Source organism: Cryptomeria japonica, chromosome 1, assembly GCF_030272615.1.
Source record: "Cryptomeria japonica chromosome 1, Sugi_1.0, whole genome shotgun sequence".
Lineage (NCBI taxonomy): Eukaryota > Viridiplantae > Streptophyta > Pinopsida > Cupressales > Cupressaceae > Cryptomeria > Cryptomeria japonica.
This window is the reverse complement of record NC_081405.1, coordinates 565,431,758-565,449,989: the sequence shown is the minus strand read 5'-3', so window position 1 is coordinate 565,449,989 and position 18,232 is coordinate 565,431,758. Positions and strand designations below refer to the sequence as shown.

At 35.9% G+C, this 18,232-nt stretch overlaps 1 protein-coding gene across 1 annotated transcript; it reads left to right on the top strand.

Moving 5' to 3' along the window:
• Window positions 1-3,200: 3,200 nt before the first annotated feature.
• LOC131039776 (uncharacterized) lies at window positions 3,201-4,329 on the top strand. Its single transcript, XM_057972610.2, has one exon. The coding sequence runs from the start codon at window positions 3,505-3,507 to the stop codon at window positions 4,072-4,074; it is 570 nt and encodes a 189-aa protein (XP_057828593.2). The 5' UTR covers window positions 3,201-3,504; the 3' UTR covers window positions 4,075-4,329.
• Window positions 4,330-18,232: the final 13,903 nt, after the last annotated feature.

Genomic DNA, 18,232 nt, shown 5'->3' with positions numbered 1-18,232 from the left:
ATTAAGTTCATTGTAGATGACACTTTTAATATGCATATGTGTCTCTCTTAAACATTTTATCATGCACTCCTTCCCCTCAAAGCCATATGGAAGAATTTCTTTAGACATAAAGTATCAATTTAGATAATAATTTTTGTGATCAAACAAAATTGTTTTAATACAAAATTTTCTATGAAACTATTGCCACAGTGATTCTTTGGAAATTTTTACATTTCACTATATTTAATTGTATTATTCTATTTTTTTCTATTTCCTAGTCAACATAGGTTTAAATCACAAAAAAATAAGGATATCTGTTCTAGATATATTTAATATAATAAAAAAATGAAAACATAGAACATGGGAATCTTTCCATATTGATGTTCTTTTTTGAACAATAAAAGGGAAAAATATTCATGGTATATATGAACTAAGTTATGCATTACAAAAAATGTGTATCTAATATTATTATTCTTATTTAAAAATTTGATAATAAATAAAATATTCAAAAAAATACACATGTCATAAATATTAGTGTTAGTTATATATTTTTAAGAAATTATGATAATATTTTATTTAGAGCTCAAGTTATGTGTTTCAAAAAATATTACTCATTAACAATAATATAAAATGTAAGAATATTTTTGGCATCTCTTTATATAGATATATTTATTACATCTACTATGATTAGGGATTTGTTTTGTGTAGATAATTTATTATTCCATCACCTTGGATCATTTCCATGAATAGGGTATCAATCTCATGTTTGTGGATTTGACTCAATATCTTCAAATTTAAATTTAGATTTAGTTGAATTGCACCCTTTTCACTAACTATTGTGAACTAACTAATTACACATTTTCATTGATTGTTACTACTTTTTGGAATTTACATGTATTCATTTCACATGCTCTCACATAACAACGAGAAATTGTTTGAAAAATTATATTGAATTAATGCATTAAAAATAATGTAAATTTACATATTTATCATAGAAGCATTTGTATAGTTGAAGCTTGTTATTTTGATCTTTGGCATGACCATAAAGTTAGTCATTTTTGGGGATTTACCAAGAAGAATTTTTTCTTTAGCAAGATGGAACTCCTTTATAGATATTCATAAATATGACTAGTCTAAATAGTACAAAACAAAGACAAATTTAATAAATTGTAGAGTAGGAGCATATAATCACATAGATCAAATATGTGAGACAAATATTATATAAATTCAACTCCACATAGAGAAAATGTCTTATATATAATCTAAGGCCTTACCCTAACAAAGAGGTGTCATTTTTTAGATGATTTAGATCTTAAAAAATTCATAAAAGACATTCATTCTTTAATCATTAAGTTTTGTACATCTGATGTTTTACTTTGCAATTAATTTCCTACATTAGCTTTACATCTGGTGCTCTTGCTTAACTGAGAGCTTTTTTGCTTTGGCTTGTTTTTCTGCGTTTCTTTTGTTTTTATTTATGTTTGGGGTTTGCTCCCCTATTTTGTTGTTGTTTCTTGCCAGATTGGCTATTGGCCGACTGTTGTAAAACTTTAGGTTTTGGGTCCTTGTAAAACCCTTTTATCCTTATCAAAAACCCTAATTAATTTAGATTATTTTATGATATATGTATTCATTTTGTTGGATTCGTCTAGATTAAACTTAGTGAAATCCTATTTTCTCTTTCATATATTAACGAATTGTTTATTTTAATTTTAAAAGATAAATTGAAATTGAAATTATTAATGTCTAATGATATTTACAAAGTATATTGTGACTAAAGATAAAGTCTAGTACAATAGGTTAAGATAGGTGCCTAAAATGTTTCTAAACAAAATAAAACCAAACAAAACATATGTGCAAAAAATTAAGCTACCAAAGTCAATAATTAAAACCCAAAATAAAATTATGATCGTTTCTATTAGGCATATATATAATTTTTAATATTCATCTCTTTAGTTTTAACATCTTAAATTTCTTAAATCACAATTGTTTGAAAGCCTCATTTTTTAGCAAATCTAGAATGTAAAGATCACAAACATGTTTTAAGGCATTGCGAAAATTGATTGAAATGAAGAAGGATGCTATAATTTTAATGCTAGTAGAAACATTCATTTGTTTCCCCTTAACATTTGAATATGCAAGCTTCTATTTAAATAGTACCAAATACCTTTAATCTTGATATTGCAAAACTTCTTCCAAAAATTAGTATAAATTACCAAAAAAAATATAAAAAATAAACTTAAATCTTACATATATAATAAAAATTTGTATATCTTAAAATAAAATGATCACATAATAAAATCTTCTCAAAAAAAGAAACAAAATTGACCAATTAAAATTACATTTATTGTCAATCGCTGACCCTGATTATCATATCGTATATACAGCCAAAAACAAACCGATAAAAATAAAAAGACAAATGTGAAATTAAAATAAAAGCCAAGCGGAGCAAAATAAAAAAAGCAAAATATAAAATTAAAAAATAATCCTTCCCACTCAGTAATCGAGACATATATCTAAGATTCGATGGACGTCGATTTCGATAACTAATACGACTCTAACAGGTGGATTTTTCCACGCAAAAGTGTTTGCAAGTAATCGCCAAATTCTATCAACAAAAGAAGCGCCTAAAATGTCTCAAACAGCTACAGGTTTACCCATTCCAAATGGCTAGGAAAGAATCTCCAGTCGGTCCCATAGACAATTTCTTTAGTTTCAGACAGAATCAAAATAAAATTTGTTCCAACCTCTTTGTCACCATGGATGTTGTCTACTGGTAAGATATGTCTATCTTGATTTTGCGTCACGCAATACGGTAGACCAAACCCTCCTTTACGACCGGGACAACCAAATCCTCCAATCCTGAATTGACCGCCATTAAAATATGCACATCGTTTCAACATTTTCAACTACAAACCAGTTCAAAAGCTGAGAACAGCAGCATATTCGTCTTCAAAGCCAGGCAATGAATAGGATAAAACTTAAACCAGTCTTCATTCTAGATGGATCGCCGGTCGTCTTAATTACCAGTCTATTGTTACAGCGTGCCAAACGGCAACCAACTTGGACTAGGTAAGCAATTTAATATTTGTTTTCTAAGTGAAGAAAATTTAGGTACCTATCTTTTCAGAAGATGAGCCGAATAAATCTGTCTCCTTCCGATGCCTAAAAAGTCCTCCGGACGTTTCTAGGATTGATCTGATTGATTGAAGACTTTTGCCCGAAAACAATGCACAAGAAGACATTTTATCAATATATTTATTTAGACTCCATCCATATGCCTGCAGTATACCCTTACTTTATATATATTTATCTCGCGCTCTTCAATTTCGTCCAAGAAAGTATATATACATTGTGTATACATCCTTCCCCTTTGTGAACTTCCGCTCTTCCATCCGTTCAACAAAGTGTATATACATTGTATATACGTCCTTCCCTTTTGTGACCCCTGCTTTTGTGTGTATACATCCTTGCGCTTTGTTACCCCTGCTTCTGAACTTAAAATTGACTGTCAAGTTTCTGATAATGGCCGGCCTGCTAAAGAAACGGTGCCGCGAGGATGAGGCTCCGCTGACTTCTCCAAAACGTTCCCGGGCTGAGACGGAGAAATTGATCTTTGAGTTACTGGAAGAGGAAGAAAAATGCACTGCAAGTGAGGAAGTTGTTAACGGGATTATGAGAAGTCTGGAGGAGGAAATCGGGCTAACTTCTTGCTCGACTTCTTATGACAGCTCTTCTGGATCAAAGAGGGATGAATCTGTGTCTTCTGATATGACCAGCCGCTATGGAGACTCTGGCGAAATTAATCTGGATTACCTGTTAGAGGCTTCCGACGATGAGCTTGGTATTCCTCTACAGAATTCAGAGGAGGATCATAATTTATTTTCTTCTTCTTCAAAAGAGGAGTTTTTAAATCCTTGTTTCGGCTCTGCCGAAAACCAGGAATTTAAGGGCTTTGTTGATAACTGGTTTTTTGAGGATGATTTGGAGGATTACAGGCAGTTTGCAGTTTTCGACGATGCTGCTGCCTTCGATCTTGCCAGATCAGAGCATTTAGTGACGGAAATACCTGAAATTTCCAGTCGTTTGTATTGAATGGAAATGATTTAATACGATAGTATTTGTTGCATCTGTAGATCTGCTGTAGAATGGCTGCCCTGTAAAATATATCAGAAGGTTCATTCGTTTGACGAAATTAAAGGGAGAGGAAAATCTTTTGCCGAAAAGTCGTTCTGCATGTCACATGGGTACATATATAGTTTCAGAGGTTCGGTTAGTATTAAAAGGATTTCTAAAATTTTGAAATTCTATTTTTGAAAATAATAAAAGTCGTAATGGTTAAGACCTCAATATTTGTCTTGATTCCTTATACAGAGGGCAAGTGTTCCTTTTTAAGGCATAATTGTATGTTTCTAACAGTCAACAGAAAAAAGACTCTATGAAAATATTGTCAGATAAGTTTTTAAGGATTTAAACTGCTTTTACTGTTATCTTCTTGAAGAGTATGAAATTTGAGTGAACTAATTTTACTCAACAAAAGTAGAATAATAATATATATATTTTTTAATAGTGATAATATATAAAATTGTTTTTAATGGTTTTATTGTTGAAGAGTATAAAATTTGAGTAAAGTCAAGAATAATCAGTTTACAAATAGTAGAAATATTTATCAATATTTATTATATTGCTTATTAAAATTTAAAACAAAAGTTTCAGCAATAGGGGAAGAGCATCATTTATTGGTCATGTTCTAATAATTGTTCACTCTTTGCACACCCAAACCTCCAATTACTAACTTTAATAAAATCAGAAAATAAATAACGAAAAACTCATTAATAAATTTCACATGTACCAATAGCTGCTCATTTTTTAGCTTGATCATAATTGGCTAATTTGTGCACCTTTATTGGTACCCATAGTGCACAACTAATGGCATATTTTTGCATAATTATTGGCAATTTTAAGTGTACAGTTATTGGGGCATCTTTAAGAAAGTATTAGACTATGAAAAAATGGCAAAACAATAGCTATAAATAATTAAGTTGCGTACAAAGACAATAACAAAAAAAAATCATCAAAATCCAATTCATTTTAAATTTTTATTGTTAATTAAAACTTAAAACAAAAAATTCTTTGATCATTTATCATCACCAACCATTTAAATTATAGACATTGTCTTTTATTATAGCTCCACACCTAAATATTAATATTATTTATATTAAACCATTATTAGATTATTTTCAAATACAATCAAATTCATTTATAACTCAAACCTAACCATTATTAGATTATTTTCAATTTAACATAAAAGATATGAATTATTTTCAAATACAACCAAATTCATTTATAACTCAAATCTAACCTTAATAATAAAATAGCTAATCTTTAATAAATTCACTTCAAACTAAACTACCAATCGATATACATCAAAATCCACTAAGCTGAAAACAAAAATCATAGATGAAGCACTTTTAATCTATATCAATAGAAAAATATATAGAAACTTAACAATTAAGATACGATTATAATGACATAATAAAGTAACTTTATTTAAATCTTAGAAAGGTTAAAGTGTTTTTGGGAAAAAAATTATAGGTTGATTAATCTAAATATTGATAATAATATTATAATTAATTTAAATTCAATCATAAGTTATTTTTTAATAATTAAATTAACATATTGATATTAAATAAATTTATATAAATGGTACTAAGATATATTATTATAGATATATTTATTCTAAGTCTATATTACAAATTCAATAAAGTAAATTATTAATTTTATTTTAATTTTTGAACGAAAATATATTATTTATTTACTTTGTAATTCAGCTAAATTTTATTTAATTATTAAATGATATAATTAATATCATGTTTAATATTAAATATCAGTATTTTGATGTATAGATGATTGTAAAACTTAAAATAAAAATTAAGAATTTTTCTATCATGGCTACAACATTTGATGCCTTTCTCCTTATTGCTAATGGAGGATGTTTATCGACATAATTATAAATTTAATAATCAAATAGGAAGGTTTTTTGGTTAGCCTTGAGAATAAAAATTTAAAATATATATTGATGCAATGTAAAATGTAATAGTTAGGTATAAAAAATTAGTGCTCTTCATATAATAAATATTTTTGTCTCTATAGAATTATAGAAACCTTTGCAAATTGAATTCTTGTCCGTAAGAATCAAACATAAGTACCATCAAAATGACCTAATGCGTAGAATTGTCTATGTGTTATAAGAGTGATATTGTAGTTAGTTGTAGCAATGATCCTTTCACTTTAACCTTCTCTAAGTTTATATTTTCTTGTAAGAATTATGATGTTTACAAAAACCTAAGGGAATATTTTTAGATCACTACAGTTGAATTCTCCTAAGATAATTCCTTGTTCAAATTTCCCAACCTTATTCCTTTGAAAAAATGATAGAAGACAACATACAAAAAAAAAAAAAAATAGCATAGTACAATACTAATATAAAAATAATAAAAATGTCCCTTAGAAACAAAATACAATAACACTTTTCTCCTTGTACTCTCATATTTTTTTTGATACATAATATATGAAGTAATTGCACAAATAGATGTCTTTAACTATAAGACATGGAAAATATAACAAAAAATATGTTTCACTTAGCTTGTAATCAATAGTAAAAGGGGTATGAATTATGCAATTCAAATTTTAAAAATAATATTTTGTGGTCAATCTTGAGCTAGTCAAGTTTTACCTGACATGAAGGTGTTTGTTTTGAGGTAATTGAATATGTGAATATGGGTGTGAATAAAGGAGAACAAAGGGTGTGTAAATATTAAAGTTGTTCAAATGACTATAGATAAGAATGAGAGCATGTTAGATACATAGATATAAGTGCAAATGGGGACCAAGTAGATATGGAAAGGTATTCGGTCATGAAAACATCTTAAACATGATTATATCACTTGTCTATGTATAATGATTGATGCTCTGCAAAAAGGATTAGAAAATCTGTTTGATGGCAACACACACAAGAGCACAAGAAACAAACGTTAGTGTTAGCAACAAAAGATTATCCTAAACAGGCATATCAAGAGAGATATTAAGCATGAAATAGAAAGCATATAAACATAAAATGAAATAGCTAATCAAGATGCTCATAGTTGCTCCTCCCTTGTTCCTCTCCTCTCCAAGTCCCAAACGAGTGTAGCTCTCAGCTTTTAGCACTAGCCATGGATGCCATATGGAGATTCAAGATGGTTGAATATGATAAGAAAATACTATGCAAGAGTAGATAGTGATGCTATGAAAAAGCTCTATGCTAATGCCAGTATAACAACACTACTCTAAAATGCTTCTTTTTACTTGAGGAGAAGGGTTCTATTTATAGAAGAAATAGGGAAATGAAGGGTTAAGATTGAGTGGTTTAATCAAGGGCCAAGTTTGAAAGTTGGGGATCCATGTGCACAATTGGCACCAATAAAATGGTGACAAGTGTCAACATAGGATTGGGTTGAGAGAAGAGGTTGGAGGCATTAAAGGCCTGAGAAGACCTCATGGTTATCTAGAAGGTAAGGGTCAAGTCTAAATTAAGATTATCCACTGGATTAGGAGTTAATGCAAGGATAAACCTTTGTGCAAATGATTAAGAGATAATCATGGTCAAAGCATTAAAGGCTTGATGAGACCTTTGAGTTGGGTAGAGGTTGAGTCGAAACAAATGTTTTAACCATGTGGGAGGGTTTGAGGTAACCATTAATGGTTATTGGAGACTTTGGGGATTAAGTGGTTGAAGGTTGAAAGCCTTCAATGGTTATCAAAGACTTTGAGCCATTTAGTGGTTGAAGGTTGGAAGCTTTCAAAGGTTATCCAAGACTTTGAGACATTTAGTGGTTGAAGGTTGAAAGCCTTAAATGGTTATCAAAGACTTTTAGGCTTTGAGAAGTGACTCCATTTTGCTTAGGAATGTGACAATAATTAGGGGATGGATTAAGTTAATTAGGAAGGGGTTAGAAGAATCTAGAAGGGGATTTAGGCATACAAGTGGATTTTGTAGGAAAATGCAAGTGGGAGAAATTTTGGTATTTTCAATTAAAATAAAATCATTTATTTCAATTAAATGGTGTAATTTGCATTTGGATAAATATTCAAATAAATATTAATTTATTTAAATGAGAAAAATGAAGATAAAGCATTTAAAATGCTTGAAGACTTTGAGGGAAACCATTAAAGGCTTGAAGACTTTAAGGAAAACCATTAAAGTCTTAAGAAGACTATAGAAGGAAGCCATCAAGTTTGAAGACTTTAAAGCCATCAAGTTTGAATACTTTAAGGGAAACCATTAAAGGTTTCAAGTGGGTGAGGATAAATAGGATTTTAAATAAATAATTTATTTAAAATAGTTGTGCAACTTGCTTTTGTAGGAAAATACAAGTGGGTGGAGGATAAAGGTGATTTAAATAAATGATTTATTTAAAATAATTGTGCAACTTGCATTTGTAGGAAAATGCAAGTGGGTGGAGGATAAAGGTGATTTAAATAAATGTTAATTTATTTAGGTGGGATTTTGGGGGATTTAAATAAATATTAATTTATTTAAATGTGAGAGAATATTTAATTAAATAAATATGATTTATTTATTTAATTAATGGTATGAATTTGGTTAAGTGAATTAAATCAAATAAATTGAATAATTTATTTAATTAATAGGAGAAGAGCGTTAAGATGAATTAATTAAATATTAATTTAATTAATTATTAATTGATGGTTAAATAATCAAATAAATACTAAGTATTCATTTAATTAAGTGGACAGATTTATGTGACTACATTTGCCCCTCTTTGAGACGGTGCAGTTTATCGCGTCGTTTCAAAGAAAGAAAAATAGGTGTGAAGAAATGCCCCATAAAATGTAAATTTAATGGGTGGTATGCCCCCTCGAGAGATGGGCCGAAATTTTTTGAAAAATCGGGCGATCTCTCGAAAAAGAATGAAAAGCGGAGGGGAGGTAGAATAGAAGAAATTAGAACTAATGATGAAAGCATGGGAGAAAATGGAGTGAATATGAAGAAACAACAAGCCAGCGAGTACCCTGAGGTCATGCAAGAGATACATAGCAGATGTAGTGTGGGGTTTTGATTGATGCTATACAATTGATCAAAATTGGTTGGACAATCTGGTGCAATCGGTTTAATTGCCCCGGTCAAGTCAAAGCGTGACAGTTGATGTCAGTTGGTCACTTGGACATGATAAAGTCTGAGTAAGTGAATCAAAGTGACCTGATGGTGACTTAGACAATTGATGTAATTGCCCGATGAAGTCAAGGTATATGAAGCAAAATACTCGTTGAGACGTAGACAATTGATGTAATTGTCCGTTGGATTGTGTTTGATTGGTTGATCAATTGATAGTGTGTGCATGTGATGGATGGCTGTGGGGAATCATGGCAGTCCCGTTGAGACTAGGTCATTATGATAAATGCCTGATGTAGTCTAGGATTACCATAATCGATTACCTGTTGAGACCCGAAGATACTTGATCAGAGTATCTGTTGATAGTCTAGGTGTGTGGGAGTCGATGTATCTGTGCAGATAGAGTAACTTTCTTGACTTATTGGATGACTTAGGATAGGAAACACAATCCCTCCTATTTAGAGATGGATGGTGATGAACGTGGCTTGATTAGGTTGATTGGGACATGATGTAGAGTATGTGATGGTGATTATCGAGATGGGGAGGGTGGGGGGGTTCAATGTTAGATAGAAGAAATGGAGGACCTATTACATTCCTATGGAAGAAGAAGAAAATAGAGTATCCATTGTCATTACTATGTATGAATGATATGCAGCTATTTATGAATGTATGGATGGATGGAATGCAACGGAATGCAATATATACAAATGAGATGGAATGATGATCCATGGTGCATTATTTTTCATCATTGAGCTTTAAAATGTTGTAAGAGAATACAAGCATCTTGACACAATGATTCAAGATGACCTGAGTATTTCTTTCATGGATTTTAATATAGCAAGGTAATACAAGCAACTTGATATAATGGATCAAGTTGACCAGAGTATTGCTTGCGGAACAGATAAGGATTATCTCCTTTCATGCATGACTTGGAACGTCCTCCTTGATCTTAGGCTGATCATATCCTGAGACAAGTGCATACCGTAATAAGAGATAAAACCTTTATCCAGTTTGGATGAGGTAGGAGGAACCAAAGAAAGAGAATTGTACCTGCAAACAAACAATATATACATAAAGAATAAAGAATATGGATCCTTGGTAATGGTTCATGCTCATATGGTCGAGGTATACGCTGTAGTCAGCAAGCCGTAATGATCTATGACTGCATTTTGCATAAGATCATGTAGCTTGGTGAACTTCCCACGTAGACACCATTAGTACATGCCCCAGAACTTCATCGGAAATAATGCACAAATGATACAAAACAATGCTGCAAGATCCTGATACAGATAAACAAACGATTGTACTCACAAATCAACCAAGTATTTGATAGCTTAACATAATTTTCTTGTCAAAGAAAATGTCACTTTTGTCTTTGTTTTGGTAAGGAATGATGCATCCTTGTTGAAGACAGTTTGATTGTTGATGTGGATTGTGTGGTTGATTGGTAAATGGTCATTGTGTGAGTAGTTTGTCGCAATGTTTATTTTGGTATCTGCATGGATGGGTATATACAAGGTGTTGCCATGTTTTTGTGTGATTTTTCAATGGTTTTGTCGATGTTTTTGGATTTTGAATTATTTTGAATGTTTTTGGTATTTTTGCGAGATATTTTTGAATGTTTTTGGATTTTTGATGATTGTTTGAATGAAGAACTTAATGAATCATAAGACAATGTAGAATCCACTTCCATCAATAGGTTAAAGGCATTGCCCCCAGTTTTAGACATGACTATGAAAAAGCGGGATGCAAGATGTATGGAGTACTATCATAATTGCAGAGGAATAACAAGCCATGGTTGATGGATGGATGGATGTATGTATGAAGTAGATGTGATCGCCACAAGTCTGAAAGATAATGGAGCCATAGCCTTTACGAGTGGCGCCTGTTTGCCAGGTTTTCACCATCGTTCTTACCCAAGGTGCCACCGGAGTGGTTGTTCACCGTTTGGATGCATGATTTTTCTTTACTTTTTTGAATGTTTTTATATTTTCTTCAGGACATTTTTCTGAATGTTTTTTGGTATTTTCTGATAGGCAGGGGAGCCTGATGCTCTGTACAGCTTATGTGTAAAACCGTTTGAGGTGCATGCTGTTGATTGGATCTACGAGTGGTTCTCCTTCTGATGTAGCCAACTGATATGCCCCGGACCCGAATATAGCAGTGACAACATATGGGCCCAACCAGTTTGATTCAAACTTGCCTTGATGTTCTCTGTTTGGTTGGTTGCGAGGATTTTCTCGAAGAACAAGATCACCTACCTCAAATGTACGAGATCTAACTCGGTGATTGTAGCTTCTACTCATGCGCTGCTGATAGGCTTTGAGGTGATTGTATGCAGCTTGTCGCTTCTCATCTAGTAACTCTAAGTCCTGAAGACGAGATACTCTGTATGCTTCATCATCGATGAGATTGTGCAATGAAACTCGTAAGGATGGTATCTCGACCTCAATAGGTAAGATAGCTTCAGCACCATAGACCAATGAATAAGGAGTTGCACCTGTAGGGGTCCGAATGCTAGTTCGATATGCCCATAGCGCTGGATTCAATTGAACATGCCAATCACGGCCGGCATCATTGACTGTCTTCTTTAGGATCCTCAATATGTTTTTATTGGATGCTTCGGCCTGACCATTGCCTTGTGGGTAATAGGGAGTGGAAAAGCGGTGTTGGATATGAAATTTCTCACAAAGCTCACGAACATTCTGATTTTTGAAAGGAAGACCGTTATCTGTGACAATGGACATGGGCACACCATACCGGCAGATGATGTAATTGAGGATGAATGAGGCAATCTGCTTGCCGGTGACTTGGGTAAGTGGAACAGCTTCGATCCACTTGGTGAAATATTCGGTGGCGGTAATAATGAATTTATGGCCATTGGATGAAGATGGATGGATTTTACCCACAAGATCAAGACCCCATTGACAAAAAGGCCATGGTGTTGTGATTGGTTGCAGTTCTTGAGCTGGTGCATGTATTAGGTCGCCATGAACTTGACATTTTTTGCATTTCCTGACAAAGTAGTAGGAATCCTTTTCCATAGATGGCCAATAGTATCCAGCTCGCATGAGTTTCTTGGCTAGTGACGGACCACTTGAGTGAGTCCCGCAAATTCCTTCATGTACCTCTTCCAAAGCCTTTGTTATCGCATCTTGTTCCAGACATCGAAGGAGAGTACCATCAAGACTACGTCGGTATAGGGTTTCGGCAATAATGGTATATCGAGCAGTTTGGCGAATGAAGGTTTTTCGTTGGTTATTTGATTGGTTAGGAGGAAGGGTGTGATCACGGAGATAGGTGTAGAACTCACCATACCATGGGGATTCAGAACTGACAAGGCGACATATCATTTTGGATTCGGGGATATCATAAGCGGGAATCCAAAGCTGTTCTACCAAGAACTCGTAGCGTGTTGAATTCTGTGGAAGATCTAGTAGAGATGCGATGGTAGCCATAGCGTCAGCACCTCGATTCTGATCTCTTGGTATCTGCTCAAAAGTGATAGTAGTAAATGATGTCTTTAGATTGTCCACCATTTGCTTGTATGGCATGAGTTTATCATCCTTGGTCTGATATTCATCGGTTGCTTGTCGAATGACTAGTTGGGAATCGCCATATACTTGCAATTCTTTTAATTTCCATTGTACGGCTAACCTGAGTCCTGTGATCAAGGCCTCATACTCTGCTATGTTGTTTGTGCATGGAAATGTGAGCCTGTAAGACTTCGGGATGCTATCACCTTGAGGTGTGATAAACAGAATGCCTGCCCCCGAGCCGTGCCTAGTGTATGAACCATCAAAATATAGTTTCCATGGTTGTACTTCTATGATCATGAATATCTCTTCATCTGGAAAATTGGAAATGAGGGGATGATCGCCTATGAGTGGTGCATCGGCCAACTGATCTGCAATAACCTGACCTTTGATAGCTTTACGATCCACATACTCAATATCAAATTCACTTAGAATCATCACCCATTTGGCTAAGCGACCTGTCAATGCTGCTTTACTAAGTAAATACTTGAGTGGATCAATCTTTGCAATGAGTTGCACCTTGTGTGTTAACAGATAGTGCCTCAGTTTAGTGGCTGCCAAGATTACTGCTAGGCAAGCTCGCTCAATAGGTGTGTAATTGAGTTCATAGCCCACCAGTGTGCGAGAGATGTAGTAAATAGCACACTCTTTTCCTTCTGCATTATGTTGTGCCAGTAGTACACCCAATGCTGTACTTGTTGCTGAGATATAGAGCAATAATGGTCTACTTGGATCTGGTGGCATCAGCAATGGTGGATTCATGAGATAGTCTTTAAGCGTCTGAAATGCTTGCTGGCATCGAGCATCCCACTGAAAGCGGATGTTCTTGTGTAGCAGGTGTGTGAATGGGTGACACTTATCAGCCAATTGTGCAATGAATCTGCGGATAGATTGAAGACGTCCTTGTAGTGTTCTTAGCTGACTGATATTCCTTGGAGGTGGCATGTCCATGATTGCCTTAACCTTTGCTGGATCGACCTCAATACCTTTGCTTGAGACAATGTATCCTAGAAGCTTCCCAGAGGTCACTCCAAAGACACATTTCTTTGGGTTGAGTCGAACATGGTATTGTTCCAGTCTATCAAAGATTTTATCTAAGATGTGGAGATGCCCATCTCTAGTGAGTGATTTTGCTAGTAAGTCATCCACATAATCTTCCATCATAGTATGCATCATGTCATGGAAGATGGTGGTCATTGCTCTTTGATAGGTCGCTCCTGCATTCTTTAGACCAAAAGGCATTACATTCCAGCAGTATGTGCCCCATGGACATGTGAAGGCTGTCTTATGTTGGTCCTCTGGTGCGATCTTTATTTGATTGTATCCTGAAAAGCCATCCATGAGTGAAAGCATGGCATGTCCTGCTGTCAAATCTACTATGATGTCGATATTTGGTAGAGGGAAGTCATCCTTAGGACATGCCTCATTCAGATCTCTGAAGTCTGTACAAATGCGGATGCCCCCTTTTGGTTTGCCAATTGGTACAATGTTGGAGATCCATTCTGCATAATCAATTGGTCTAATGAAACCAACATCCAGGAGTTTCTTGAGTTCTGTTTTGACTAGCACGGCAATCTGAGGATGCATCTTACGAAGCTTCTGCTTGACAGGTTTGGCTCCTTTTGCTACTGTGAGATGATGCATGACTAAATCAGGATCAAGCCCAGGCATGTCTGCATATGACCATGCAAAGTTGATCTGACGCTGTTGGAAGAACTCTATAAATTGAGGTTGTTCCTCTGGAGTGAGAAGAGATGCCAGATGTATGATATGAGGGTTTTCAGGAGTCCCCACATTGTATTCTTTGGTCTCCTCAATGAGGATCGTTGATCGTTCCTGTTGTGTATTAGCAGGGAGAATGTCAAACCCTTCATCCTCAGGCGCCTCAGAGAGGTTTTCACCGTTGGATACGCTCTTTCTTTTTACTTTTGTTGGATCAAACAGTGCCACAGTGTGGTTTTCACTAGAAGATCCATGTTTTAATGTTATATTTTTGCAGCTGAAGGGTTTGGCATCCGCCCCGAAGTATGTTGTGCTATTAAGTTCAATGGCGAATCCAGCTTTGTGATCCCCGCTTGGTAGATTATCCCTTAATTCCAAAAAGTCAATGATAGCCTCATCATTTTGGAAGAGGTCAAGACATGGGGGATTTGGTTGGTTCCATTCGATGAGTTCAGGGTGGATAATGGGCATTACTTCATCGATTAAGTTAAGTGCGGGAGATGTATCAGTGAGGGTTAAGACAGTGTGGTGAAGGTCGTTGATGGTACTCTCCCTGTCAGAATCAGGCGTAGGATGAGACGTAGGGTCTGTGGAAGATGTTTCCAGCTCAGGTACCCAAGTGGTCTTTATCTGTGCTTCTCCGTAAACAGGGATGTCTTTGCGGGGTGGAGGTGGTGATGTGTCTTCCTCATCTGAAGTGTTAAGTTGCACTGAATCGAATTCCCACTCATGTGAGTCGGTCTCTGAATCACTCTCCAACATCCGATTGCTATACCATACTGGGATGTCTTTGGAGTTAAACACGGCAGGTGTGATTGGTTTATGTATCCTTGTAGTGATCGGTGCTGCAGGAATTGTGATGGGGTTTAAAGGATTTGTCATTGGAAGTATCGGCAGTGTTGATTTAGTGGCTTCTATTGGAATGGCTGGTGCCATAGATGCTGCTGCGGGTTCTGATACAGTTGTTGCTACAAATGGTGTTGCTGATGGGATTACTGGTTCGTTTGGTGGGATGGTTGGTATTGTAGATGGTTGCGGTGGGTTTGTGAGCCTCGATGGGGCAGTGGGGATAGTTTTTGATGGTGCTTTGATTATGAAAGGTGTCCTCTTTGCAGTAGGTGGGCAAAATGGTTTGCTGGGTTTGCCTTTGAATCTGAGTTTAGGAAGGATCTCTTTTTCAAAGCCTAGGCCTGTATTACCTTTGGGCTTTAATTCTGGTAGCAGAGGTTCATGTCGTCCTTGTTTGCAGTATCCCAAAGCACTCTGACCATCATATCCCATTCTTTGCATAATGAGGAGGCCTTTGCCATACTGTTCCGTAGGAAGTGTAACTTGCGGTTTGTCAGTGGTGATGGGATCTTTATAGATCCATTCCGCTAGGTCCTCATCTTGTGTCTCTTCCTCTTGACTCTTTCCAAGGATGAAAGGCGTTAAGGCACATGCAGGCGTGATTAGTGGTTGCTGGAGTAACTGTTGTGGTTTACCATGTGTTCTAGGAGAAGTGGGCATTTGTCCCACACAAAAGAGCTGACTCAAGTTGTATTCTCCAGGACCTTCCTCTGCGACTTTCATCTTAAGCTTTTCTTGCTTGGGTATAGGGGTGTTCGAACTGGCAAGAGAGGCGGGATTTACATATGATGTGGAGGAAATGGCTTCCCTATTATTAGGAACAGTAATCTCTGGTTGATGGCTGATATTATGGCAAAATGCAAAGGGATTTGCATCTCCCAGGATTGTGATCTCGACCCTGTTATGTGGGAACTTCATACATTGATGGTAGGTAGATGGAACAGCTTGCATGGCATGTATCCAAGGTCTCCCTAATAATAGATTATATGGCAGAGGAAGGTCCAGAACCTGACAAATGATATGCTTTACCACAGGGCCCACTCGGATTGGTAGTACCACAGCTCCTTTGGATGAACGCTCTGCATCATCATAGGCTTTGATGGTGATCTTCTTACGAGGATCCACTGATTCTATTGCATATCCCAATGCTGTGACCAACTGAAGTGTGCAAATGTTTAGGCCTGCTCCATTATCGATCAAGACTCGCTTGATCCTGTGTTGGTTGACAAAGCCTTCAATGTGTAGTGAAGCGTTATGAGGTTGTTGGAAGGAAGAGTTGTCACTTTCAGAAAAAGTGAGACAAGGTGATGACTTTAGATTTCCAACCATGGCTTGAAATTGGTCTGTGTTCAGGTTTGCAGGGACTGACGCCTCTTGGAGTGCTTGATCCAAGATTGTTTTATGAGATGGCGATAGGCGCAATAGTTCTAAAATGGATATAAGTGCAGGGGTTTTGTCTAATTGTTCCACAAGATTGTACTGCTTTGGGACGGAGGTGGTGCCTTGTGGAGCTGCCTTGATGGTGACCTTGCCACGACGTGTAACAACATTGCAATTTGAGGTGGGATTTTTGAAGGTTATGGTTGCAATTTGTTCACTGGCATCATACAGGTGATTGACAGTGTAATTATACGCAGCCTGCGTATAATCAGTGGTATCAGGACCTCGTCTGGAAGTGGAAGGACCCCTTTGATCTTGTGATGGAAGTGGATTCTTGAACATCTGATGATCATTATTGGTTGTTTTTGGGTCATGTCCTTCAATTTCAATTTCTCCTCGATCAATAAGATCTTGAATGAGATCTTTCAATCGATGACAATTACTTGTCTTGTGTCCTCGTCCTTGATGGAACTCACAATGTTCAGTATCTCTCCACCATGCTGGTTTGACCTGAGGCTCATAGTTGGATAGCTTAGGTAGAGTGATCAAATTATGAGAAAGGAGTTGTCGCAACACTGTTTCAATGGGTTCCCCTAAGGGAGTGTATGTACGTTTTTGTTTTTGTGGATGAGGTCTTGGTTCATCATGAGATGTGATGCGACCTTGATTAAGAGGAACATTTGTGTTATTTTGAGGTGGAGGATTTTGTCCTGCAAACCGAACCATAGGTTGTGCATTTTGGACAGTCCGAGCATCCACAACCCCATCGTTGACGATATTTTTATTCTTGTTCCAGAAGTTTGGTTTATCACTATTGAATCGCGGGCGAGGACCATCTTTTGGTTCATTAAAGATTTTGATGAGTCCTTTCTTGATGAGTGCCCTTTCACATTTTATACCCTTGGTGATCATATCGTTAAAGGAGTCTGTGTCTTTGACATCTAGGTGAAATTCCATTTCTTCGTTTAAGTTGGAAATGAAAATTTCCACTAGTTCTCGTTCAGGTAACTGAAGAGAACGTCTGCTAGACATTTGGCGCCATCGTTGCAGGAATACTGAGAATAGTTCACCTGGTTTTTGTTTGGTATTGCACAAATCAGCCATGGTGATGTCGCGTTCAATATTATAAGAGTAATGAGATAGGAACTTCTGGATGAGTTCCTCAAATGTTCTAATGCCACCTGGTAGTCGGGAAAACCATGATGTGGTTGTTCCTCCCAAGCTTTGGGGAAAAAGGCGCATTAAGTATGTGTCTTCATATGCAACTTCGAGACAAGCAGAATGAAATTCTCGGACATGATCGCAGGGATCTCCCTTTCCTCTATATTTTTCGAATTTTGGTGTTTCGAATCCGCGTGGAAAGGGTGGCATATAAAGATTCCTATCAAACGGATAGGGACAGATGTCGTTAAGTGAGAATTGATTGGTCTTAACACCACTATGAAGTTGTTGGGCGAGATTCGCGACTTGTTGCCGCAACATCTCCATTTCATTTGGAGGAGGAGGTGGTGGGTTACCTCGAGGGATGTTATATCTGATGGGATCTCTACGTCTTTCCTCCTCATGGCGACTTTGTCTTTCTGATGCTTGTCTT

Bases quoted from the DNA above. Each gene is read 5' to 3' on its own strand.
- LOC131039776 (XM_057972610.2), top strand. From the start codon at position 3,505: ATGGCCGGCCTGCTAAAGAAACGGTGCCGCGAGGATGAGGCTCCGCTG.